This window comes from Mycteria americana, chromosome 1 (assembly GCF_035582795.1).
Source record: "Mycteria americana isolate JAX WOST 10 ecotype Jacksonville Zoo and Gardens chromosome 1, USCA_MyAme_1.0, whole genome shotgun sequence".
Taxonomy (NCBI): Eukaryota; Metazoa; Chordata; class Aves; order Ciconiiformes; family Ciconiidae; genus Mycteria; species Mycteria americana.
In genome coordinates this window covers 202,632,561-202,660,559 of record NC_134365.1, presented here as the reverse complement: position 1 = coordinate 202,660,559, position 27,999 = coordinate 202,632,561, and the positions used below count along the sequence as shown (strand labels likewise).

Below are 27,999 nucleotides of genomic sequence, written 5' to 3'. Positions count from 1 at the left end.
AGCAGAACCGACAGGTTCAGAGATCACCTCTCAGCCACCCTCCATGCCCGGCTTCAATCAGCCCAGCCAGGCCTCACAACACACCAGCATACACAGTAGCTCAAGCGTCAAGAGTAAGATCTTACCAATAGTTAGTCATCTTCATCCTCCTCTGAGAGCTAGTAAACTTTATTATTCTGTTCGTAAATTGTTCCAAAGCAAAGCATTTAAAGAGACATGCTTTCATTTTACTAGCATTGTGGTAAGAGATCATACAAGTGCTGCACTGATTTCTATTCAGCTTATATTATTTAGGAACTAGACACACATCCCCTCAAATCTGTTTTTAATAGTGGAAGGAGTACTAATAAATTCAGTACCCAATAGTCACATAAGGACAAAAGCCATCACCTATTTATGCAGGAAAGTTAAGAGCACAATATTAAGAAACATTTACCTCACCCATGATAGTCCCATGCCAGGGACATTATAGTACAAATGTATCCATTAATTTGTCTCCATGGCGTTTTCACATAATGGAAAAGTTATTTCAGAATTAAAGCTTTCAATGGTGCAAGAAGCTTGCAGTGCACATTCACCTAAATGCTATAGGTTATGCACTTAGACTAAGTAGCATAGAAAAGCTCTGAGAAGTGAAACTGGGTGAATATTCAGTTTTAGAGGAAAAAAAAAAAAAAAAAAAAAAAAGACTGATTTCTTCCTGAAGTTGATGGAAAGCACACCAATCAAGACAAGTTACTTCATAAAAATGCCCAGGAGATGGAATATATGAAATAATACGCATCAAGGCATACCTTGTTTTTAAAGGTTCATGACAGTACTGTTATGCATTTTCTTCTTACTCAGTCCTTCTAATTATTTCTTGCATCTTTTTCACTTTTATATCTTCACTAATGTCATTTAAGAAGTTCCACTTTTTACTACTTCATCCCATTTGTTTTAAATTGTATCCCAAGAAAATGACACAGAAGGCAACTTGTCTGCAGAATTCATTCAAGGAGTGCAAACATCAAGGAAATTTTTAAAGCTTGAAGTGGATTTACTGTACACAAAGGCCAAATTTGAAAAGAAGTTAAGATTTAACCAACTGAAATCTAGGGTAAAGAAATGGAGTTCTCATGGAAGTCTTCTAACAAGTTAATCAGTAGGTTACATCATTAAGCAACTAACATTAATGCAACTGATGTTTTATTTTTTAAGTAACTAAAAGTCAGAATGCTTGCACTGATAAGTTAGTTAGTCCATTTTGCCGTTCCAGGTTCAAAGCTGCACTAGGCAATGTTTCTGAAGTTTAATATGGTTCAGCCAGAAAGTAGTCTGTTCATTGCTGAAATAAGGCTGTGAGCCTAGAATTAAGATCCTTTTGTATCTATTCCCCCCCTTCCAAGAGCAAATTAAAGACTACTTCAAATAATTTGACCACTTACATTGTGTATTTGTTAATACTTTGTATCCAACCAAATTTTATGCCATGGTTTGAAACTGATGAGCAATATGAATACCGCCAACAGTGTTTCACACATACAATTTGTTACCCACAGGCATACTACAGCTACCTTTTTTTTTTTTTAATTTATATGCTTAATGACTACATGTTAAGAGACATCAAAAGGGTTAAGGGAACATAAAATAGTACCAGAAAGTTTGAGTTACCCCAGGTAGTTTGTTGCTATTCAGAGACTATCAACACAACACCGCTGTCTTCAACCACCTGAAGGGAACACACAGAGAAGCCAGATTCTTCTCAGAGGTCCATGGTGGTAGGATGAGGGGCAAGAGACTAAAGTTGCAAGAAGGGAATTTCCACTAGATATTAGGAAAGAAGTTTAACAATGAGGGTAATCAAATGTTCTAACAAGTTGCCCAGAGGCCAGAAGTGTTTATCCTTAAGAGATATTCAAAACTCAACTGCACAAATCCTGAGCAAGCTGATGTAAGTTCGTCCTGCAGCAGGCTGGACCAGATGACTTCCACAGGTCCCTTCCAACTCAAAATTACTTTGATTCTGCAACATTTACCCAATGCCTGTTTCACAGATCAGCTGATGGTGGGAGGGATGGATGATGCAGCCCCTGATTTAATCTGAAGTAGCATCCAGGACCTTGGATGCTACTTTAAAAAAAAAAAAAACAAACTTACTGCTGAAGAGCTTCTCTAAGAGGAACAATAGCATACTAAGATTCAACATCTCTGTAGGAGAAACAAGAGCTAAGAACTCCACCACAGTTGCACTTAGGTTCAAAAGAAGATACTAAAATAAAAGTGAGGATATTAAGGAGACACAAAGTTGGCAGTAAGAAGGATCAGATCCTTACAGGTAGCACACAGAGAAAGTAAAGACACCATATGGACATACCAGGTAGTAAAAAACACTTAAAAGATCAAAAGAAAACAGGCAGAACTAGGAGAGTCTGCTAGAAACAAGAAGGCAGCCTTCCCAAAGTTGAGGCAGTACCTAAATGAACGTGGCCATGTAGGATTGTTAATTTGTCAAAGTAACACGCAACAAAGCGGACATACCCCCCCCGCCACCACAATTTACAAGAGGAATAATAAAAAAAAATTCCCTTCTTCAAAATGCATAGAGAAGAAGAATGCATAAGACCAAGAGATGATCAGAGTGCAGAAGGATGATCATGTGGAAAACACACACAGAACAGCAGTTTCTTTGCAACTGTTCTGTTTCTCCTTCTAATCCTTGAAAGAAAACTGAAGCCTTAGTCTTGGTGACTCCCAGGGTCTGTCTCAAGTCATAAAACAGAGGAGAGGGGAACCAGAACCAAGGTACTAGGACATGTTTTGATATGGTTTGAATACCCAAAACAGTAATAGTGATATACAACTGCTCCCCTGAAACAAAACTGAATGTACACTATTTTGGTACTAAAGAGCAGACGAATGGCAAGCATGATGCCACTTTCAAGGGAGCTTCAGGAAAGATCTCAACAATAAGCCTGTAAGCCTTATGTCTCTATCAAGCAAGTTAAGAGAAAAGGGTAGCACCAAATGAGTATTATATAAATGGGGAAGAATCAAAGCAACTTTTTCAGAGGGAAGTCCTGATTCACAGACCTAGCAGAATTCTCCAAAGGAAGCAGAAAGCACAGGAGTCACGTAGCTGATGCAGTTGGTGTGAATGCCCAGAAGTCTTGCCACAAAAAATAATAAAAGCTTTCAAGGAAGTTAACTGGTCACATGTAAGAGGAAAGGTCCTTTAAGGCACAGTAACTGGTAAAGAGATAGTAAGCAGATGGTAGGAAGAACAGTCAGTTCTTACTCAGTGGAAGATGCTGACCAGTGCTGTTTCGCAGATATCTGTGCCTTTTGTTATATCCATTCATAAATGACCTGAAAGTTAGCTCATAAAATTAAGTCAGTTGTCATCATCATCATCACAACCACAAACATTTGTGGAAGCACTTTACAGGATTGAATGACTAGACAATAAATTTGCAGATTAAACTCAGTACAGGTAGGTGATACATATGTGAAAACAACAATATGAACTGACAAGCTCTGAGCTTGTAACTGATGAAGGAGTAAGATAATGGGGTAACAGTATAAAGTTTCATGATCTGGAGAAAAGGAAGTGAACACAAAATAGTATACTACTGTAAAAATCTATAGAGCATTCACACTTTGACTCCTGTGTGAGGCTTTGCTCTGCCTCCCCATTCTCTTCCCCTCTACCTCACCAACTTGGGAGGAAGAAAAGGTCTGGAAATCTGTCCCCTTTTAATTCAATTTATTATTAGGGATGTGTTGCAGCCAAACAGACTGTGGGATTTACAGCCTGAAACAGTATACATTGTAAACTCTTAGGTGCAGCACACATACATGTACGGACAGTTAATGGTACAACACTGGAATAATACTGGGGGACCATGTAGGGTAGAAGGTGCCAAGTCCAATGCAAACTCATTCATACTTTATCCCAGAAATGGTCCCTCATTCACCTGTTCCCTGAACTATGCCCATGCCAGTGAGCATACTAATAGTTAAGCAGCCACAGACTATCAGGTTCAGTAATACAGTTTGTTCCCCTTCCCAATTTTACTTAGCAGCACAGATTCCAGCCCTATACATCAACCCTGTTTTTAATACTCTAACACTCTGTCAGATAGCTGCTTTTGGCTACAGTGCTCCCCCACAGTCAGAATAGAAGTCACTCCTGGGCATAGCCATACTCCCTGCCTTCCCGAGGTACCTGGAGAAGAAGAAACACGTTTTAGTCCCAGCATTAGAATGTGTGGTGTTCCCTAAGAGATAATCTCTCCCCAAGAATCTCCTGTCCCCCATCCCCCCACATTCATCTTTCTAGTATGTACAGTCTTTGTTACACATGGAGGTCAGCGATTCTCTCTTGGCTTAGCCAGCCACCAGCCTCTTCCAACATAACCCAAAAGAAACCTGCAAAGACTCTTGAGTAGGGAAATCCTGCAAAGAGGCATCATCTCCCATGTCAAGATACTAGGCTAGAAAGCACTTTAATTTTTACAAGCACACCCATCCTTACATGGTCAGGATGTTGGACTCTCCATTGCCCATCAACTGCACAGCACAGCTCTTGATCATCTTTCTAAGTTGTTTGCTAGGAGTTGTCAAATCTTTGCTTACCTGAATGAAAGTAGCACCCTCTACTGCTGCCTTCAGGTCTGTACAGATGCTAACAAGAGCCAACTGCTGCTCCGCACTCAAAGCTCCTTTCAAGAATCCCGACTCCTCCAGCTCTTTCATTTGTTTGCTAACAGAAACAACATACAAATTTAAGTACTTTATCATTGTTAAGCCACCATTAATTTTGTAAAAAGCTTCATAACAACACAGTAGTATTATGCTACTTGCCATGCCACTGCATATATTTATACTAAAAAAATATAAAGGTTAGTTTCAGTCATTTCTTTGCTCCCTCCATCTTACAACAAGAGTTTTCTTCTCTTCAAGCATGGACAGCTCTAAGATCTACTCCAAGATGCAAGCTTGTCACCAACTCAAACCTGTTTTCACTGGTGCAGGATCAGCAAGAGTTTTTATACTCATATTTAATGGGAAGAGAGGTCCCTTTAATATACTTCATCTAGTTTTACAAACAGCAGCTCTTTTGTTATGAAACCTCACTGCAGGAACACTGTTTAACTGTATAGAAACAAATAACACATTCCATACAGCCAGGAGTCCTTCCTAAAAAACCCATACCCCTACATAGGTAATGACTACAGAGCAAGTGTCAGAAAATTCAAGTAGTTAGTAAATTGAGTGGCCAGAGCTTGAAATTAATGTTCAAGTACACACCATTGCTGGGGCTGGGCATGCCACCTTCCCAGAAAAAGTCCCTACGGTTTGAAACCCTTGAAAGTCCAGAGCAAGCAAGCCATTTTCAAAACTGTTAAAAGTCACTTAGAGGAACAATTTCCACAGAAATTAAGTGGGATTAAACTATCTGATCATGATCAACCTAAAGCTATTTAATGCAGCCATTATCACAGTTAAATCTGCCAGTTACCTCAAGCCAGGACTCCTCTGAGCCTTTGGTTATTATTCAGCAAAAAATGCTCATCCTGAAAAGAGGAGGAAATTGAGCTAATGATTAGCGGGGGGGGGGGGGGGGGGGGGGGGGGAAGTGGGGAATCCTTTCTTCTCCCTACCAACCTAGTTCTGAAGCTTTGGCTTCTTTTTGGATGCCTTTTTACATGATAAATAAATTGCACTTGGCACCCAGTTGGAAGGTGGAAAAGCTGTAGCAAACAGAGAAGCGGTACAGCCTGGAAAAAGTTAGTGTATTTTTGTACTTCACAAATCGTATAACTGCATATAGAAATAACCAGTGATCCATCATGTGTTTCCTAAGTGACTGTGGCACACATGACAGTCTTCATCAGAGGCTTTACAGGACAGTACATGTTAAATGGGCAGAACTTATTTATACAGGCCCAGATTATCTCCACTCCCAGCCACACCTCAGTCCTTAATACTCCTGCCCAAGCCCCTCCATGTATCCAGACAGTAACACTGGATTTATTTTTGTACCTAGAAACCTCAGAAGGAGATGGGACCCCATATATTTGCCACAATCTACAGCAGCCAGAGACAGACACCACCCTTAGTCCTTGCGAAGCAGGGCAGGCAGCCAGCCACTAGACAGGGATGTCAGCCCCAAACCGCTTCTCCAGTCCAGCTCCAGCACTTACACGCTGCAGCAGCGTTTCCTCACCCCCTGTCAGTGACACCACTGCACCCACCTTTACACCAGCAATCCTAAACAAACCAGATCGGCAGCAACTGGACCTCAGCTCTCAGTTGCTTTATGAAGTGGCAGAAGGAGTCGCCTACATTTTTCAAGCAGCATTTTAAATTAATTGAAAAGAGAGAGGCATGTAGATCATTGCCTCTATCTTTTCCTCTCTCCACTCTTTCCAGGCTGTGTGCTGAGCAATGTGTGATAATGCACTCTCACTTTGTCAAACCATCCTTTTATTTAGAGCTCGTTCCTGTCAACAAGTATTGAGGCCATAGATCAAATAAAAATATTAAGCCTCCTCCTCCTCCAGATTTCCTAAACAAAATGTGTGGGATTCACCTCACCTACCCTGTCAACATACACATCTGAGACAACCATCTTCAGCTCTCTTTTAGAGAAGGGAGAACTAAGTGTTTCAGGGGCATTTGTCTGATTTATTTTTTTTAGGCATCCATGTATGCAGTCCATCTTGTCTTATGATGGAAGTACCCATTTCTCCCCAAAGAAAATAGCTCAGAATGAGACATTTAGACCACAGTATTCTGAAGGCAAAGACGAAAGTTTGCATGGATTTATTTAAAAGACAATCCAGTTCCTACTTAACTATACAGAAGCAAGTCAAACCTCAGCAGATTCACTTGGTCCTCAGATCTTTAGCTTGAACTAGGTCACTAAATCTACATTAACTTCCAAAGAATCAGAATTTTACTTCAGCATCCATGTAGTTGTGTTGTGTCTAAGAAAATAGAGCAAATATAGGCTCTACCACTTTTATCGTGGCTTTATTAAGAGGTCATAAACATCTGCTGCTCTGCAAGTTACTTTGATGTCCTTGCTTCCACTCAAAGTAGTGGAAGAAAGAACATTTGTTTCCCAGCAAACAAAACAGGTTCCTAATACATCTTTCTGATACCAACCCAGAGCAGCAATACCTTAACCTGGGAGCAACCCCACTAAAAATCAAGGTAAGGAGCACTCAGTAGCCACTTAACCAAAAAACGCCAAAAAACACATAGAGCAGTTCTGTTCCTGCTTCAGCACAACAGTCAGAAGAAACAAATATCTTCAGATCACCGTGGACTTTGTACATGATATCAAAGGATTTCCAGTAACTTGGGAGTAGGCAAGGTGTCAACAGAGGCTCCATTTGAAGCTGGTAAAGGTGACAGTGCACCTTCTAAACCAGAATATGCACCCATATTTTGAATTGGGAAGAACAAAACCAACAACAAAAATCCACACGCATGTGCACACACAGCGCTAACTCCTATGAGCATTAGCTTTCTCCTCTTCAATGAACTGCTTCAGCAATTAACTTCAGATAATAATTTCTGTACTTCAAGTTCTAACACTTCCTCTTCATTTTTGTCAGAGCTGATCATGGACAATGATTTTTGACTCTTAGGCAGAGCAGCCTGGGTAAACAGCTAGGCATTGCATTCTTTTTATACTGGACAAGAGCTTTGAAAAGGTTCAATTCATTCTTAGCTGGAAAACGAAGCCAAGTCATATCCTTTTTAGACACTGCTCAGGTCTGTGCTGTTTGCTTCCCTGGAGTCCCTTAGATTTGACACCAAAATTAGTATTCCTACCAGTTTACACAATCCAAAACTGATGAAAAGAGTTGCATTAATAGCTTTCTGCCTCCTTTCTCAAATATGGATTTAGGGTCAAAAACCCAGACCCAATGCGTTTCCTACCCAGCACTAAACTAGTCAGAAATTCTTTTCTGGTAAGTTTTGTTTAAAAGCACTTCAAGAAAAGAAAGGGAAAAAAAAGGGAAGAAAGAAAAAAAGAGTGCTCAAACACACGCCCCTCCAGGCAGCATCACAGAAATAAGCAGGAAATCCATCAAGTTTCTGGATGAGTTCCCCATTTGGTTTCTTAACAACACAGCAAATGGACAGCTGGAAAGCACACACTTCTGCCTCTGAGCAATCTGTGTGGTAAAGAATAGGAAACAGGAAGCTTCAGCTCCATTTTCCAAGCTGCTAGGGTATACCACAGCTTGCTAGGCAGGAGTTCCATCCAAGACTTAAGGCTTCCAGCATACTAAAAGTGCCAGTCCTTCATCTGTAAAGAAACTGGTGCACCCAAACTAGAGTATCCAAACTTCTGACTCCTTCACACTTTGTGAGGTGAGATGGTAAGGAACCAATCATAGAATCATAGGATCATTTAGGTTGGAAAAGACCGTTAAGATCATCGAGCCCAACCATTAACCTAGCACTGCCAAGTCCACCACTAAACCATGTCCCTAAGCACCACATCTACATGTCTTTTAAATACCTCCAGGGATGGTGGCTCAACCACTTCCTTGGGCAGCCTGTTCCAATGCTTGGTAAGCCTTTCAATGAAGAAATTTTTCCTCATATCCAATCTAAACCTCCCCTAGCACAACTTGAGGCCATTTCCTCCAATTCAAAAGGTCTTAACTATTCATTCATCAGAAGTTTATTTCCCAGGTGCACTTGCCTAAATCCAGCATCCTCCTCTTGCTCATAGGCTGTATATTGCTTTTAAAAAACAAAACCAAAATTTAAGTTCAAAGAGACCACAACAGAATCATTTCTTTATTTGAAGAAGGTGAAGTTCCTGTTCACTTTCTGTGCAATATAACACTAGTCCCATCCTCCCTGGTCCTCTGAAACTCCACTCCATGACTGGTAACTGAGGGATTCAAAAAGGCTAGAGTGATGGGCTAATAGATCTGACTTTTAATTTTCTTCCACAAGTTTTTCCATAAGTTTGCAGCACCTGTCTCCTGTTGCATACCTTTACTTCTCTGTCAGTGATGACCATCCTATCTTTTCTGCTTCTCTGTTGTAAGCCATTACACACTATACTGCACCAAGAAGACCATTTCTTAATTAACCTGCAAAACTACTGTGTTCATACTTTGGAACTTAAGGCTGGACTGATGTTTCCTCCTAAACAAAAAAATCTTCCTGTTAACATCATGAATCTTCATGCTAGCCATTTATTTAACTTAGTATAGTTATTTAAAGCATCAAATAGGAAATACAATCTATGCATTACTTGAATTCTGGCCTTCCCTCCCAGGAAAATTCCCTCCCCCCCTCCCCCAAATATTTATTGACATTCTGGCTGGTTTGTTCCACAAATTAATTTTAAGTCTTCCAAACGCTAAACCCTCTTTATATTCCCCTGGGGTACTAGATTGCCCACAGTTTTGCAGCAAAGGAAGGTAGCTTCCCCAGGTATTGATCAGACATTAAGGCACAAACCAGGCGGGTTTGTACATATAGCAGTGCACCACTGACCTCTACTGGATGACTTTTTATTCAAAGCAGCCTAGTCTTCACGGTGATCATCCCTGAGGATGCCCACAGACTGAGGTCATTGCAGCCATGTCCATAGAACACACCACAGGACTTCGCTTTGCAACTGTATGATGTGCAGAGTTTGAAGAGTTTGACTAATACCTGTAAGGTCTTTGAAGAATGAAGAATTCACATCCATAAGAAAATACTACTTCCTTTTAGAGCCCACACTTTGTCTACCTCCAGAGTTTTACTGTTGTACCTGACTGCCCATGTCAACACTACTCTGGGAACTGAGCCTGTATTGCTTGAAGATAAGGCACCCAACCTATAATAACGCTCCTGATCACATAAACTGCCTGGGATGCTCATGGTTACAAATTCTATTCTAAAAGTTTCTATAGAAGGACCTTGCAAGTGATGCTAATACTTAACCCATCTTGTTCACACCCCATTGCCTCACCTTTATCCACAGCTACTATTGGGCAGTCATACTATTCAGCACACATTGTTGCAACAAGCAAATACTTGCAAGGTTAAAGACCACTTAATCACAAACTTACTGCCCAAACCAGCAAGGAGAAGGGAGAGAAGAAGAGAAGACAACACCAATATCATTCTTCACAAGTTCAGCCATCCACCGTTGCCCAAAGACTAGGACCATTAACCAGTCATGGCACCAGACTGCTATCTAGTGCTGTCTGATAAACGAGAGGGTAGTTGGCACGGCAAAAAAAACCCACAAAAAACCAAACCATCACCAGCCCCATATACCTACCCTGAGACACAACAGACCAAGTAGGCAACTGAAAGCCCCTGACACTGGGACCAGCTCACTGTCCACACATGCAACAGTCAAATAGTAAGCAGCTAATACTGAGTTATAATTGGCCATATGAAGGCATTAGCAAACACCTTCCCTCTTCCTGTTTTCCCCAGGCTAAAGGTAAGCACACAACACACTACCATGGAAAAGTTATTACACATTACATCTTCTTGAAACAGCAGTACAAGCTGGACCACAAATGTATGTATGTTTCTGTCCAGATAAGAGAGATCCAGCAGTGTCAAATGCACTTCATCCATAGCAATGGCAGTATATTAAAGAGGGACAGTTACACATCTGTCTTTGACACATTTTTGAAGAGGCACAAAGCAAAGGACTACAGAGGAGCCAGGACACAGCATAAGAACATGGTGATGCACAAAAGCCAGTCAAAGTTCCGAGATCTCTGAAAGTTATCACACACACACAAACTGTTTTCCAGCCATGGCACTCTCAGGATGTCCGTACTGGCATTACACAAACTGGATGCTGCAATGAGAGCAAAGATTTAACAGGAAAATGCAGTTACAGTCGTTATGTTTTTCCACAGTAAACGCAGAGTCGCCAATATTGCCGAGTCTGAGCAGGGTCTACAACTCATTACAAGTCACATCTTACTCTTAGATGATCAAATCCAACGCTGTCTCCAGATCTAGCAAGCTAAATAAGTTCACTTGTTAGGTTTGTCAAGATTCTTTTGGCATCAGAACCGACAAGTTTATCCTTGCAAATCTTCCTGCTAGGAAGCATTTTCTATGGTTCTTAATATTCTGTGTGTTTGTTTTAAGTTTAGGTTCAAGAGTGGAACAGGCTGCCCAAGGGAAGTGGTTGAGCCACCATCCCTGAAGGTATTTAGAAGACACGTAGATGTGGTGCTTAGGGACATGGTTTAGTGGTGGACTTGGCAGTGCTAGGTTAACGGTTGGACTTGATGATCTTAAAGGTCTTTTCCAGCCTAAACAATTCTACAATTCTAAGAAGGAAATTCTCACCAAAACCAAAGTTGGCCTACCTAAGAGAGACCCACAGTTCACATCCCTGCTCCTGACTATGCAGACCCAGCCTGAAACCTGGGTCTCCCACACAGTCATGGATACACTGGCTGAAAGGGGCCCCAGAAATTCTCCTGTCCAACTTGCACCTGCAGCAGAACTATTGCTAACACTAGATGAGGTTAGCCTTGGTTTGGTGTAGCCAAGCCTTGAAAGCCTTCAGGGATGGAGATCTCACCAGCTTTTTGGACAACCTGTTACTTCTGCATACCAGGCAAATGTCAACACCATAACCATTTTCAAAACACAGCCTTTGTAATTGCAAAAAGCAGTCTTATTTAAATCATGTATTCTAGCTGCCCAGGGGACTGGCTGCCACATAGGAATGAGGCGAGAAGACAACATTTCCCTTTGGAGGTGTTTTCGACTACAGAATGACCAGGCAGAACCTTTGGGAAGATGGAATCTATCCCCTTCCAAAGCCTATTAACACATTCTCTAGTTAGTTCTGCAAATGAAGCAATTTTCCCTAGCTCGTTAATCACACTTTTTGGGCAGGAGGTGGGGGGTGGATAAAACTGAAAGGTAGAATCAAGCCTATGATTTAGCACAAGCTTGATGTGCCAGTGTCAGGCACTCAAGATCAAAAATATACTTTGACAAGAATTGTCTACTTAGAAGGTGTCCCCTCAAAGGAGATATATAAAACTATCAAGGAAGACCTAAGCCAAGATGCATTTTGCCCTTGATACAAATACAGTGTCAATACAATATAGCAATACAGACCAGAGACTGGAAAAGGAAGCCAGCTTGGGAAAAGTATCTAACAACACAGCCATGGAACATGCCATGAGCTAGGAAAAGAGAGCAAAGCCTATATCAGTGTACTCCTCATGCTACAAAACCAATCCAGTAAGCTGTTCCCCTTTTTATACAAACAAAGGGTAAGAGGGCACCAGACAGCAAGAAGTAACGTACAAATGTATTTTCTAGAGACTAGTCTCCTCCTGGAACGAGAAAGATGATGAGCTTGAGTTATGGAGGAAGTGTCTTTCAAAACTTTGGCTATAACAAAGTCATAAGCATAGATATGGTTTACTTCCTTGGCCTTGCAACCTGCCATACATCAGGCACTTCATTACAAGTTCCAGATCCCCATTCACAACACTATAGAACTCTTAAAGGACTTCTCTCCACATGGCCAGGGGTGGGCGAGGAAATGCTACTTTTTTCTAGCCCCTGCATCTTGTTCATTTTTCATAGCAATTGTGCTCCTACAGCATGGAAAAAGTTAAGGCTGCTTAGTGCAATCTACACTTTACTAGATATCCAAGTCCAATAAAATTTATGGTTAAATTAACACTTAATGAAGAGAGGAATTGTGATATTCTGATCTCAAGACTGCCTGGCTCCAACTCTTTAAAGGTCTAACACCTTTGAACCATGCAGAAGAGCAACCTATAGTGGGATAAAGCTGACATACAAGTAATTATCACTGAATAGCCTCACTTTTGAGTTTAGATTCAGTACCATGCAACCTTAGCACCATATATCAGTTTTCAGAAGGCAGAATTCTGTAGAAGTCCATTCTGGAAGAACAGAATTCACTAATAATTTATTTTCATTTTAATTAATTAAATTTAAATTAATTTAAATTTAAGGGAGAGGGTCCCTATTATTAAATAAAGAGAGGGTCAGAGTTGCTTCCCTTCCAACCAAATATTTCCATGTTTTGATACTACTATTGCATTTCACTTGCATCTATGTAGTAAAAGTAGCAATAGTAATTTTATGTGCTCATATCCCTAGATACAACTACCACTTCACATAGTCAACTTCAATCTGTCCCAGAAAATTTTTCTACTTGGGTTATGAGAGGAAAGGAAGGATCAGAAGATAGAAAAAAGAGCTTCTAGTATAAGTTTACTGTTTAGTGCAGTTGAACATAATAATGTAGTTTTAAAAATAATCTTATCTTTATATTTTAGCACAGACTACTTCCTGAGATGACCTAATATTTTTTTCTGAAGTTAGCTATAGCCTTTACGCATACAACTTTTTTTAAATATATAAAACAGCTACCTGCTTCCGTGTCCTGGAGGAGATACAGTTTTGTATCTAAGTAAATACCATAGTTAACTGGCATCTACTTCTAGAAAGAAATCACACAATGCATGCACAAATATATAAGTTTTAGTGTCTTTTTCAGAGTCAACTAAACTTTTTCCCCTTGCAATAGTCTTTCATTATACGTGCAAAAACTGTTCTATATAAAACACGAACCACTTTCACAGGGGAAAAATACAGCATTTCCACTGTAATTAGTCAGTCTTTATCAGTAGCATAATTATGTTTAGAACAGTAGCACAGTAACTATTGGAAAAAAGTTTACATATTACAAGAATCATAAACGTTTCCGGGGGGGGGGGGGCGGGGGGGGGAGGCATGCACTAAAGCATTTCTGCATCACCTGTTTTAGGATTACTTTCAGGAACAGGGTACTACTTGTTTTTCTAATTCCCATTATTTTAAAGTTTATCAATCTTGTATTCAAACCAGAATCACACTGACTCAGAAGAAAGCATACTGGATATGAAAAGTTACATTTTCCAAGGCAGGTTACTACAGCACGTATTCAGTAGGTCACGCATGGCATAAAGCTGTTCATTAGTTTGTTACTTCAGCAGAAGAAAAGGTTGTTCCACTAGAGCAGACACTGGTTAATAATGCCACTGGTACACCCAGTTCAATCCAATGCGTGGTCGTTTTGTGTGTCAGGGCACTGACTGCCACGTGTCTGGCAACAGGTAGAGAAGTAGTAAATCCATCACACCATGTTAGGCCTTAGTAAACACACTCTCCTTTTCTTTCTGTATCTGGTCTACTGATATTGTGGCAACATGGTATGTATTTCCACTTGTTTCAGTAGATCCAAATTCCACCTTTTAATCTTTTTTTTTTTCTTTTAACCCATAACCAAGTGTTTTGAACAGATTTACAGAGTACATTTCAGATTTTCCATACAGATACATGCCAGCTCTCAGGATGACTGTAGGTCCACCCCAGACTCATTCCAGTCCTCTTGCAGGACTACACACCCCTGCTGCCCACCTACTGTTGTGTGAGCATTGAATTCATTAGGTTAATGAACCCTGAGATGCCTTTTATATAAATTCAGAACAAGTTACAAGTCTATGTACTAAAAGTCTCTCACATAAAATAGTTCATACTTAAGTATCATTTCTGTCAAAGGAGTATCATCTCCTTTTAGAAATGAATGTTGTTTACTACTCAAATCCCACTTTTGTTTAGAAAAGGGAAACTACAAACAGTCCTCTGTACACTCCAGTTTCTCCTTAATATGTAGAGTACCTCCATACACTAAAAGTTCATGGACTGCAGACTAGAGTGGAACAAATACTTTTCAATACTAAAACAACAAAAAAACCCCACAAAAACCCTAAGCCTAAAGAATTCCCTAAAAGTACTAGCTATTCAGAGAGAAAAAGGAAAACAAATCCCAGCAAGGCCAGAGAAGTAGCCACCAACTGGCTTTGTCAGTTGCCCTCTCCTGCAAGCCCTTGTTACCTACTCCAGCTCCAGCTCTTACACAAGTATCGTATCAGTAACTCAAAGGGATTTACTGCAGGTTGCGTGCTATGAAATCAGTGCAAAGGAGTTCAAGTTTGACTGTATTTTGATAGATACAATCATTAAAATACTGGTTGAAGAAACTGCATAGCTTGTGTTCTTGTCACAAAAACTACGTTGTCCTGAAACTAGGCTTTTTAACTAGGATGTTACAATAGCTGAGCTACCCAAGTTAATTATAAGTTGAGCTAAGAACACCTTATGTAAAAGGCAAAGCCTCCCTTGAACTCCTACAGGACAGCATGCACAGGAAGAGGACAGTACAGACACACCCAAATAGCACTCTACCCTACTACACATGACATTTTATGCTTCGCTTTTCCAAGCCAAAAGCCTTGGAAGGCTAACATCCTCATTTTGCTATTAGGAAAAGAAAAAGTTAGGGGCGAGTGCTGTCTTTAGTAACGTAGACTGCAAAACTGTCCCCTCCACAATAATCCAGAATCTCATCATGGCTCCCGCTATGACAGCAATTCTGCAAAAAACAAAAGTGTCTGTCATCTAGGTGTAGCAACAGAGATGTTCAGTCTGACTAACACTTACCTGGAAAGAGAGGTTTGGGGAAAGAAAAAAAAAAGATTGTAGCAGATAGATTTCCCCCCCCCCTCTTTCGTTATCAAGCCTTTTTTAGCAAATCTCACTAGATATCATATACTGTTTAACTTCTAAACTCCAACAACTAAACTGACCTACAAGGGGCTCCTGAAGTCACTCCTCCCTGCTGTAAGCCTTGTTACAGAAAGCAATCGGGATGCAACACACCACAACCCTTTTTTCAGGTGCAGCTTACTCCCCATACCACCTGACACATTTCACTGCAAGGCATCATGAAGGGAGGAGCGGATGCATTTAGCTTGATGCTGATCATGAAGCAACCTGAACTTTAGAATTAAATGCTGATACAGCAACATAAGATTGTGCACAGAACCACTCTATAAACGCCCTCTCTCTCAAAGGCATATAAAAAGCTATATTTCAGGTCCAGCAAGAAGAGTGTGAAGAGAACCAACCAGCCACTGTCCGTTCTAACTAAGAACTAGGGGCCAAACAAAGCAACTGAGGAGCCAGGTTGAAAACAAACAAAAGGGAATAGCTCTTCACACAGTGAGCAGTAAACCTGCAGAACACAAAGACCTTTGGCAAGGAGGCCGCAAAAGGATTTACACAGGTTCAAGGGAAGGTTAGAGAAACACTTGAAAGAAATCTAGTTAGCGTTACTGAATACATAAGCAACTTCTAGGCACTGAAGGTTGGGGGAGGAGAGCAGACAGGCAGGACTTGAACTTGTAGCTCTGTCATGTACCAAAAGCACGTGGCTTTAGCCGTAGTGCCACAGGGCAACAGAGTAAAGGAGAATTGTTGGTCTGAACCAGTATGATTGTTCTTGTGTTCATGCTCTCAAGTTTGCTCCTTCTAAAGATGCCTCCCAGCCTCTACTATAACTGAGCAGTAGTTGCATCGTTAGTGGAACTAGCAATCTGTTCTTCTAGGACTCAAAAAATATGAGTTTAAGGATTTAAAAAATACGAGTTATAAAATACTAATAATTGTAGCAGGGCTCCTCAGCAATCCATATTAACCTACTTCCATTTTGAAAGTCTTTGTTGTCTTTCTATGCAAAACCTCTTATGTTCATTTTAAGCTTAGCTTATAGATAACCTAATCATGGTAAACATCATTTCAAGAATTTGGATCTAAACTTAAGCTCTTAAATCATTACTTAAGAATTAAAGTGCTCTTCAGAAGTGTCACTTGGGAGCACAGTTCTTCTGATCTTAACAGGACCTGTACTTCTAAGTTAAAGCCTTCTTCCAACCTTAAAACCTATGTTCCCTTAAATAGAGATCTGGCTGTTCATTCATAATAACAGAAATCCCACAGTTTCATTACGATCCCAAACCTTTCAAGTCAGGTGACCTACCGAATGTTTTCCAGTGCACTTGTTAGCTGTTGTTGTGCAATATCATAAAGTTTCACTTTGAAGCCTCCAGCAGCAAACACCATGGCCCAGCTGCGACCAATAAGTCCACTGAAAAGAAAATAAGTATCAGCCAGTTAATAAAGAAGCATTTATTTTAGGGAAGGCAGTCTGACAAGCATCACAAGATGGAAAACAGAGCTTGGACTCTTCAATATTTGATTAAAAGATCAGTTACATATTGGTAAGAAACAAATCTCTCTCTAACAGAGAAATATTCTTTGCTAGTTGTGTTTAAGTTCCTCTGAGAGCTGGAAGAAAGAATGAGGAACAAAGAGACAAAACAGAAAAAGGACAACAGAATTCAAAACAGTAGGAACCACTACTTGGTCACTGGACTCAAGTACCAACAGTTTTGTCAGCTGCAATCTTAACCTGGAGTTGGTGCATGGAATTACATTCAAGAGATTTTTTTTTTTTTTTTTTTACTCATATGTTCAGTTCATAGTCTAAAGACAGACACTAGCCCATTAGTCCAAGAATTCAGGATCCTGCTTCAGAGATGATCAGAAAACCTAAGGCCCAGCTACCAAAGTCACGGGTCCTCTACAATTCAGGAATTTACCGTAAGTATGTGAAAAGGAAAAAAAAAAAAAAAAAGCCAACCAAAACCAACAACTATGGGTTTGATGCTGCTTTTCCACCTATCAACCTCTAGCACTACCCTTATTTTTAAATGAAGCACCCTACCGTGCTGGATGCATGCAGGAACAGTCTGCCTACACCTTTTGGTGAAATCACATTACTGAGAAATACATAGGGGAAACTTGCAGTAACTGACAATTTTATCCCGTCTCTTAAGGTAATGCAGGTTTTAACTTGATTAAATTTATAGCAGGCATCAGCTCTTCAAACAGAAGCACAGAGGAACAGTGTGGTAAGCTTAAATAACCCGAGATCATTAAAAAAAAAATATCTCCTTAACAAAGACAAGAGCAGAACTCCATAGCCATGACTATTACATGGGGGGTGGGGGGGGGGGGGGGAGGGGGGTGTGATAATTATATGCATTTCCTGTCATTTCCAAGATCACTGTAGTTTTAGCATTAAACTTAAGCAACCTCTGGCAGCTGGAAAACGCCAGGCCACGAGGGCATCAATAAAGGATTAAAAGGAGAGCAAAAGTCAGAAATAAAGCAGTAGGGCAGATGAGAAAAGAGGAAAGAGAAAACAGGAACATGTTCAGCCTTTGGTTTAAATATAAAAAAAAAGGAACAAACCAGGAAGTTTCAGGATACAGCAGGAATCAGTGGAAATAACTGGGACAAAAAAAAAAAAGTGAAACTTTGCATTTAGTGTTGTTAAGTGGACAGTAAGTTCTCACTCAAAACAAAACACACACACACAACTTCATTGTAGTAAGCCCAGACCTCAGAAGTTCTGTGGAAAACTACAGAACAAGCACACTTACGGAAAAGGTAAGGTATGGGTCAAGGTTTGTTAGCTACTGTAGCCTCCTGGGTAACAAGTATCTCTAAAATAAAAGCATTTGGATCACTTAAACAAGCATATTTGAGCTACCAGTATCTTTATAAGTTAGCACCACCTCTTTCAAATTGCACTTTTAAATTAAATTTCCTTAAATCAGTGTTTGACCAAAAACATTTTTTTTTCTCTTTTATTTCAATACAGGTTTTTAGGATTGTGGGGTTTGTTTTTCTTTTGCACTACAGAGCGTACCAAATAGGTCCAGCTCTCCTGACCCTTCGCAGACCTACGGTGAATAAAAGCTCCCCGAGCGCCACTGGTACGAGCCGGCTTTGTCACTGTCACATGATGGCACAGAAGACACGTGTCCGAGACCTCAAGCAGTCTCACTGATAAAAGTTTGCTACAGCCCATGCTTTTAGCGCAAAGTTACAGCAGTGAGTAGGCTGCTAACTGGCAGGTTTTTTCTCTCCCCACCAGATTATTGTTCAAATAAGGAACTTCAGTTTTAGCTCAAGAAGAGGATGAAACCATGCATGCCTACACAAGTCCAAAATACTGCTGTATCTTGCAGCAAGAAAGCATTACTGCAGGAGTGCCAGAGAGAAACCTAGGAGTTTCTTGACATAGTTGACAAACAGGATCTCAAAGGTGCGCTCAGATTTCTCCACTCCTCTTGCACTTACACACAAAACATTGCAATGAAAAAGGGCAGCAGTCTTTCAGACCTAAACGATGACTTATTTTGAGTGGAGATGCTGCAGACGTTTGTTTGTTTTGGATCGGTTTTTTTTTAAAGTAGCACAGAGCTGTCAGGGACTTGAGCAAAGCTTAAGTGACGCTCTTTCTAAGATGCACTATCCGCCAGGCTCCTGAACTCCAGCCACAGCACGACCCCGCGGCTGGGCAGACTTCCCTCGCACCGCTCCCCTGCCCCAGCCCTGCTCTCCTCAACGCGGACTCCACACGCCGAAACCCACCAACTGCCCGGAGTTAGCACCTCGCTGCGGCACCCGACGCCTGCCACGGCAGGGACAGCTAAGGCAGCAGACCCACCTCCCCGCAGGGACACCCGAGGCAGCAGACCCACCTCCCCGCAGGCCGGACCTCGCCGGGACGGCGCCCGAGCCTCTTCGCACGTCCCCGGCCATCCGCTCCCAGAGACCCCAGGAGCTGAGCCGAGCTGGCACTTCCTCCCCGGGGCACGGCACCTACCCGCGGGAGAGGAGAAACTTTACCTGCCGATGATCGCAACCTGCGAGGGCTCCATGCCTCCAGGGACCCAAGATCGGGAGATGCGCGATAGGGAACCACCACCACGCCGCTCGCGCCACCTCCCCCCTTAATGTGCGCCCGCCCCGCTCCCCACGGCTCCCGCCCTGTCACGGCCGCCCCTATTGGCTCCTGCTACGAGCGCTCCGATTGGCTCCGCGCCGCGCCCCTCAACAGCCGCTCCTCGAGCCGCCCGAAGGCCTTCGCTTCCCCGACGGGAAAGAGCCCGCCCAGAGGCGGCGCGGCGAGCGGCCGGCCAGGACGGGCCCCGTTGCCCACGGGCTCCCAGTCCCCTCCCCCACACCTGCACGGACACGGAGAGGTCTCCCCGTTTCCCCTCACCTACCGGCGGCTCTCACCTGGGCCGAGTCCCAGCTCGCCTCCTTCCCTGCGGGTGGTCCTCTGCGGGCCGGGGGGGGGGAGGGGGAGGGGGGCACAGCCACGACGCCTTCTCTCACAGTATCAGCACAGTCCTCCCCATGAACTGGATGTGCTGGCAGCGCTGTTTCGGCCCCCGTGGAAAGGCAGGCCCTGCATGTTCACCCTCAGGCTGCACCAAGAGGTAGTAGGCGAGGGTGGTCACCTGCAGGCCAAGGAGCAGGAGGGTGGCCTTTCCTGGGACAGAGGCCTGCCTGACGTACCCACTTTGGGGTAGGACAAGACCAAGGTTTGGGTAAAGGCCAAGGTTTTACCCTACCAGTAAAAAGGGTAGACCCCTATGGGCGCATAGTCAAAGGTGTTCAGGTGCCCCCAGGCAAGCTCCCAATGAAACTGAAACACCTGTGAGAGTCTGGGCCTTGGGATTCACAGCCACCTTTGAAGACACAAAGGGCCCATCACACCTTGGCCAGAGACAGTACTAGAATACATCAAACTCCCTTGCTCTCCATTTCTTGACGGGCACAAATGAATTCCAAAGTAAGGTTCAAATTTGAAACTAATTCCATACTTTTTTCACATTAAGCAAGGCCTTAGTGTTCTTAAAAATACTTTCTTGAATTCTGAATTAAAAATATAAATTTGCTGACCTTGGGTTTTGTACAAAAACTTTTCTAAACTGTGCAAAAATGTGACATTACAATATCAACATAATTCTTTAAGCTGCTCTACAACATCTACTGTTCCTGTTGGCATGCTGCATTACTCATTTTTTCTAATTCTGTGTAGTTCCTACTCATCTGCATATTGCTCTGTAATCATGCTGGATGTTCTGGAAAAGAAAAGTTAACGTTTTAAATGCTTACTTGTTATCAAAGATTACATTACTGTACTCTTAATATAGCTGAGAAATACTTGCAAGTTTTCTTGTGTTTCTAGCTTTCTGAAAAAAATTAAGTTGAAAATTAATACATTTGTTCCCAGAATAAACATTTCAGAGTTACTGACAAAGTTCAGTGAACCTTCATTTGGCTATAATTTCTTCTAGTTTCCAAGAAAAAAATAATAAAAGACCTACATAATGACTTTGCACATCCATCCCTCTCACTAGTACTTTGCTAATTCCAACCACATTCAACAAGGAGACAGAGATCTCAAAAGCATAAATTCCTAAAGGCGTCACGAAGACCACTCAGTGGACAGCAGGTGTAAAATCAAATTAGTATCTCCTTGACTTCCCAGCCTTAACACCACCCATGTAACCTGAGACCTGCCAGCAGCTGGGAAATGCAGGTGGAGCAAAGTGGCCATAACTGGGCCACAAGAAGATTTAAGGAACTGAGACAGCAGCATAGAGGATATCTGGCTATGCCAGTTCTGCTGCTCATAACCTGGTGTTGAAAGCATCATTCTATGATGGTAGCAAGTACCAGTTTTGCTCCTTTGAAGACTAATTCAAAATGGCATGACTTGGCATGTGTTAGAAACCTTTGTCTAGCCAAAGCATAACTGAAGCAACCAACGTATACTTATTTTGTGTACTCAAATTTTTACTTCAAAGAAAAAAAAAAAGTTTCTAGAACATAAAACTAATGTCTCTTGGGCTTTGGAAATGTGGTTTTCAGAACAAGTTCACCATTGCTCCCATTTGGAAGTATTTATCAGTTATTTTAATATTCTTTGACCTCCTGAGATGTGTATTTATACCTTAAGTTGTCTTAAGGTATAAGTAACAGACTATTAGAGACCAGAGCCATTACAGATAGACAAATTGATTCAGCAGAATTAAAAGTTCAGTTAAACTATCCAGGAGGTGTTAGTACAGGGGTTTGAGAGCTAATCACAGTTGCGATAATAGCAATTACAGGGCCCTTAAGTTCTGTTGGTGAACAAAACAAGTGGTGTGTGGCAATGAAATCTGAACTATATTATTATCATCCATATATTAGTGACAAAGCCGCATAGCTCAGCATTAGTTATCTGATTAGGGTATGACAGCAGCCATATTATATTCCCCATTGTTTGTGATGACCAGGCACACTGGTGAGTCCAAACTGAACAGAACAGAAGTGGAGAAAGAGAGAAGTTTGCAAGAAGAAAGGAAAATATAAAGAATTAAGTTCTCAGAAGTATAAGTCAAGGGAAGAAAATATGACTTTAAAAAAAAGAGCAAAGTTTCATTTTTGTGTAATAGCATAAGAATTTTTAGGCCCACTATTTGCAGCCTCCACAAATAAGGGACATTGATTCTCCTCCCCCTTCTGCAGTTCACATGGGAAGGACAGAAGGTACCCTAAGCCCAGAAACATCAAAAGCCTACAACCAATAATATGGTGAAAGGTCCTGGGCTCCATTAGGGAATGAAAAGTAGGGCTTGTACTGGCAGCAGGAGAGGCCCAAGTGGAGCAAATATGCACTCACCAGCGTATATATTCTTTCTTCTAAGTCCAACAGCAGTAGGAGCAGATTTGGCTTGTGTTGGGAGCTGCAAAGTTGACTCTTCCATGTTTTTAGTCTCTTGTATTGAGCATGCTCCTCTGCTGCCCCACGTGAGGAGCTGAAATCTGCTACTGGCTGTGGAGAGGAGGTGGGTTTACTGCAGGGGAGGAGCAGGACAGTATAAAAGTGTTGTGTCATAAACAAGGGGAAATAACTAATATTAACTGTGAGCCACAGGGAGGTGGAATATGAAGGAGATGTGAATTCCCCCTTGCAGAAAATAAAGGAATTGCATGCTTCTAAAATACAGAGTGTCCTAGCCTGAGCTTTTGGCATGGGATGAAAACAGAGGCATAGGTCACATTTGTTAAGTATTAGATCGGTTTAATACGTTACTTGCTCACCAGACCAACCAGAAAGTGCATTTCTTTGGTAATGGACTATGGCATGTTGCTACTATGATCCTAATGGTTCAGAAAACATAATGCCTTAAAATGATAGCTTTAATTTAATAACTTTATTCCTATTCTGTAGGGTTCTAACTAATGGTTTGCATACTGTAATTGTAACTAGTGATTATATTAAAATTATGCTACAATTAAGACTATAATTTTAATTATTGCTAGTAGTTTGTGCAGTTAATTTAGGTGGTCTTTCACAGTGCAAATGGTCTGATGCAAATACTACCAATATTGCTAAAATGCTGATTCTTAAAGAAGCTATCTGCAGGAATCAGAAAGTAAATAGTAAAATAGATACTACAAAAACATGATTCAGCAAAACTAGATGGAATTATATCCTTTAATAGTAAAAGTACCTGTTAACAAGAAAATTTTCCTGTTGAAAATGTCTTTTAAACCCAAACTGCAACATATACATTATTCATATGTATTATTTATAATGAGGTTCTTCCATTCATTTTGTTTGTTTTCAAATTGTATGTAAATTGATTTATTTACTTGCTTTACTAAATACAGACTATATAGTAAATTGATGTTTAGAGCTGAACTATACTGAATATTTTCTGCCTTTAGAACTATTCTGAAATAGCTTTCAAAAACTTTCAATATAACTATAAAATATTTTAACCTAATTAATTCCTCATTAAGAACCTAACCCTGAAAACATTCTGATCCTTGTACATTGCATCAAGAGTAGCTCTAGAAGCTTTATTTTCTAACTTGAATTCTCTTAACGTAATTTATATATGTTTATGCACACCAACTCTGAGATCACAAATATAAAATTGATTTTTAAATCTTCTACAAGAGACAAAAGGCTTCTTTAACTTACTGTTTCTATGTTAGGAAACATTAACTGGAAGAACTTTATGTTAAAAAGTGCTATAGAGGTGTGTTTTCAACAGCACAGAAATAATGAGCTAATATATAAAGATTCTAACACCCATACTGTTCATACACTTGATAACAGAGGAAAGTTACATGCAATATGTACCTGTTGATGAGATAAATGAGCCCAGAGTATCAAGGCTGTAACATAGACCAGTCAGCAAAATACTAAACAGTTGAAGTTTGAATTTTCAGGTTATAGGAAGAGCATGATCTGAGGCTTTAATTTTTTAATTTTTAATTGTCTGTAAAATAAATTTAGTTACCCTTAAGTTCAATTACCAGTCAACTCTTAAATTTTCAACTAAAGAAAATATTTTGAAAGGTTAAGTACTAGAAAGGCTTTAATTTTAAACGCATTCCGTATTTTCTTTCCTTTCAGTAATTTTTAGAGGTATGCTGACAAGGTCCATTAGTTCCCAGAGGAGCACTTAAATGCTGCTTCACTATTTGTGGCAGTCGAGCTAGCTGAAGGGTCTCTGCATGACAGCAGAAAATTCTGAACACCTGCCCAGTCTAGAATTCAAGGCTAGGAAATTACTTTTTAAAGATTATAACGGGAGAATTACTTTTTCAATTCAGACCATTTTCTAAAAACACCAATTAGTGACTGATCAGACAAACAGTTAAACTGCCAGAGCAAGGGTAAGGTACACACTAACAGTGCTTATAACAGGCAGATGGTGGCCCGAGTTAGTAGGTCCTGGAACAGTTTGAGTCCTTATTTGCCATGTCACCACTGCAAAAAGACAGATACACCATGTATTGAAAGGCAAAGAAATTCATACTGTTTAAGAGTATAGCTTTGTGGTCTCCTTAATCTGCCATAAGTTTTCACTGAATTTACTGGATCAGGTACTTGATGTCTTGAAAGGTAACTGAACAAAAACCTGATCAGATATGCAGTTTGCTTCAGCTGCACAAGCATCTAAGTGCCAGTCAGAGGACTGATCCGGGGCAGGAATGAAAATCAGAAGGTGGGAAAAGAATGGGACAACTTCATCTAGTGACAATGCTGGCTTAATCCAACTTAAAATGATCAGGAATTCACAGCATACAATGTTGCTTGGGCTGTATACTAAATTTACTACGGTTTTTTTGGCAGCTTCACATTCCAGGTTGCCCTCTGGATTTAGCCAAAAGCAGTAAAGACAATTACATCATATGGGTTTCTCTCTGTAGCATGATCTTGTTAGAAGATGTCTTATAATCACAACCCATGAGTAAGGTCCCATCTTGCCACAAAGGATACTGAGATTTTTGGGGGTTGTGTTAAATCTTCATGCATTAAGGTCTATTTATACTTCATAGCACCAGGAAAAAAAAAAATTGTAGATTGACACAGCTTTTAGAAACATAAATAAAGTCTGTTGAGACCCTCATGTTGTCATGAGGACATCAGAAGTGGTAGGCCTAGGTAGCTGGGCCAGGGAGTGTTCCCGAGCTCCTGGCCCCTAGTGCATGCTCCAGCAGTGTGGGCAACGTGCAGCATTGCCAGGGGCTGGACCAGGTGCTAGAGTTGACTGTCTCTGGGGTTAAAATAGCCCATTATAGTGTCAGCTAGGTATCATTCTTCATTCTCCCAAACAATTCCCAGTATGGTCAGGAACCATACAGGCCAGGGACCACTTCCAATAGCTGGTTTGAATGTATACACCCAATTTTGGAGGGTAAGAAAGTTTGAGAATATGAACATGGTCAGATTGCAATTGTGCTGAGGCACCGTTTCATTTACAAGATGGATGCACTGCCTTCTTATCACGGTGCCTTCTTTCCACTGCCTTAGATAATTGGGCTGAAACATAAGAATATGCTGGGCACCAGTATGCCCAGGTCCCCGATATGGATAAGCTGGGCAGCAGAGCTAGGACTCTTGCCACAGAATGTACCTGCTGCTCGGGTACATATGAATGTGTCTGGGGGCAATCAGAAAAATCTAAAAACCATAGGCTCAATTATATATGAAGACTCACAGGCAGAAAAGGGGGACTAGAAATGTATATATATTTCATATGCTGAAGTTCACCATTTGTGGCAAGTAACTCACCTGAAAATTTTTCCCACCTTAAGTCTGAAAAATACATGTATTCCAGAAACTTCGGGTATAAAGATTCTCATGTCCAAAGGTCTCAAGTCTGAAGTTTCTGTGTGAAAGTGGTTCATGCATGGAACGTGAACAGGTTAATGCAAGAAGTGATAATGTCTTAATACTTCTTTATGTTATCTTCATTTCTTTTGTTGGGAGCCAGAGTAGAAAGACCTTTCACTCATATCCTCTGTGCCTTATCTCTTCAGAAAGGACTTTGAGGCTGAAAGAAGGTGAGCAGCAGAAAGCCCCGACATTGCATAATGCTCACAAACCCTGACCATAAAAAGGGTGTTCTGATTGACTCTGCACTGTGTGTTCTCTTTGCAGCTTTCTTATGCCATAAGACAGTAGGGGTAGGTTACAATTGGTCTCGTAAAATGTTTTCTCTCTCAAAAATACTGTAGGCATGTTCAGAGATCCCTGCTCTATTCTGTTTTCCATTTAGGCATGGAAAACTTTCCCCAGAGTGTAATGATTTACTGTGGGCAAATCAGCTGACACTTGTCAGGGTTTCCAAAATACCAACTAAGAGAAAGTAGTAAAAATGGTAGTAGGAATCATCTTTTTCTAAGAAATTAGGGCCTTTAATTTTTTATTTAGTTTCAGAGACTATGGCAGATGGGAAGCTTTACCAACTTTTTTTATTGAGCCTTTCAGTTTTGAGAGCAGATTTCTCAGCTCACTGGAAGAAATGGTGCAGGTGAGGACCCCGAGAGTGAGCGGTGACTGTGGTGAGGTCTCTGCCTGGAGGTGCGGGCTGCTGCCTAAGAGCCATGCCTGCCGGAGGAGCCCTACCGCGCTCCAGAGGGCACGGGCCAGCAATCTTCTGGGGCTCGAGAAACATGCTAAAGGCACGCACTGCAATGAGGTGCTCTCAGGTGTGGAATGTGTGCTTGAGCGCAAGGTTAGACAGCTATGCAAAAAGCCATTTACTTTACCATAGTAGATTTGCTTTTCTCTCATGATAGTAAATCTACAGCATAAAATACCAATTTTCACCATAAAATGACAGCAGGTTGGCTTTACTCTTGGGAAGAGACACAAAGAAATTTAAACTAGGTATAAGGATGGGAGAGATGTCCTGAGGTCCCTTCCAGCCTGAATTATTCTATGATTGTGTAATCCTAAATTCCCCGTTATGGAGTCTAGAATTTTTCTCCCATTCTGAATTTTAATTGCTCTCTATTTAATGTTTCAGAAACACTAACTCATTGATCCTAAAAATTTTCCCTTTAAAGTCAGTAAATATTATCCACGTCACAGACTTTTATTTGCACACAGCAAAGCAATGTCTAGCAGACAACATCTTGTTTCCGTTTATGTTTTCCTTATCCTGTGGACTAAAGGTAGGCAGTCTGATGAGTCCACCATCCTTCACAGTTTTGTGTTCCTCTTCCAGAAGATGAGGAAAGCATAGGGGGAAACAGAATTTGTTTGTACATCCATCATATGACACAACTTTTATTCCTTAGCACACAGGCTCCTATCTGGGACATACGCATAATCTACCTCAGCAAATTGTGTTTAAATGTTTGCAGGATCAATTCAGAGCAAGTCCTAGAACAAGCAAAAAATCAAATTTAGTTTGCATTTAGCTCTAGCTCAGTGATCAACACTGATCCATTTGAAAAATCTGTCCAGAAGCGTTCAGAGCAGTAGTTTCCCCTCTAAAAGATGGTCATGGAAATTGTTGGATTTATGTGGGTTCCTCCCTGCAGTTACACATTTTGGAGGACAGAATTTTCTTTTTGCAAATTCTCTGCAAATTCTCTAATTTGCAGAAACGAGATGAGGCCGGCTTTGTTTTTTTAACCCCAAGACTCAGCACGCCCAAGCCGATCCTGGCAGGAAGCGGAGAGGCGGCAGGCGACCCGGCAGCTCTGACAGCCGAGGGGATGAATTTTGCGAGCAGCGCAGACCCTTTCTGCCCGCCGGCCCTGCTCTTGCGCCACCATTTGCCGCGGGAACATTCCCTCGCAGCGTGCGACGCCCACACGGGGGCAAAGGCTTCGGCAGCTGCTTTGCGCATGCGCCGCGTCCGCGCGCATGCTCGACAGCCCCGGACGGCGCCCTGC

The 27,999-nt window shown here is 41.3% G+C and overlaps 1 protein-coding gene across 1 annotated transcript in view; it reads right to left on the bottom strand.

Annotated features, from left to right (window-relative positions):
• CRYL1 (crystallin lambda 1) overlaps positions 1 to 19,754 on the bottom strand; it is a 61,190-nt gene extending 41,436 nt beyond the window's left edge. Inside the window, exons 1-3 of the mRNA XM_075490941.1 lie at positions 19,636 to 19,754; positions 16,913 to 17,020; positions 4,618 to 4,744 (exon numbers count right to left, since the gene is read on the bottom strand). Of these exons, the coding sequence (XP_075347056.1) occupies positions 4,618 to 4,744; positions 16,913 to 17,020; positions 19,636 to 19,667 (267 nt within the window). The 5' untranslated portion in view covers positions 19,668 to 19,754. The remainder of the gene's footprint in view (positions 1 to 4,617; positions 4,745 to 16,912; positions 17,021 to 19,635) is intronic.
• Positions 19,755 to 27,999: the final 8,245 nt, after the last annotated feature.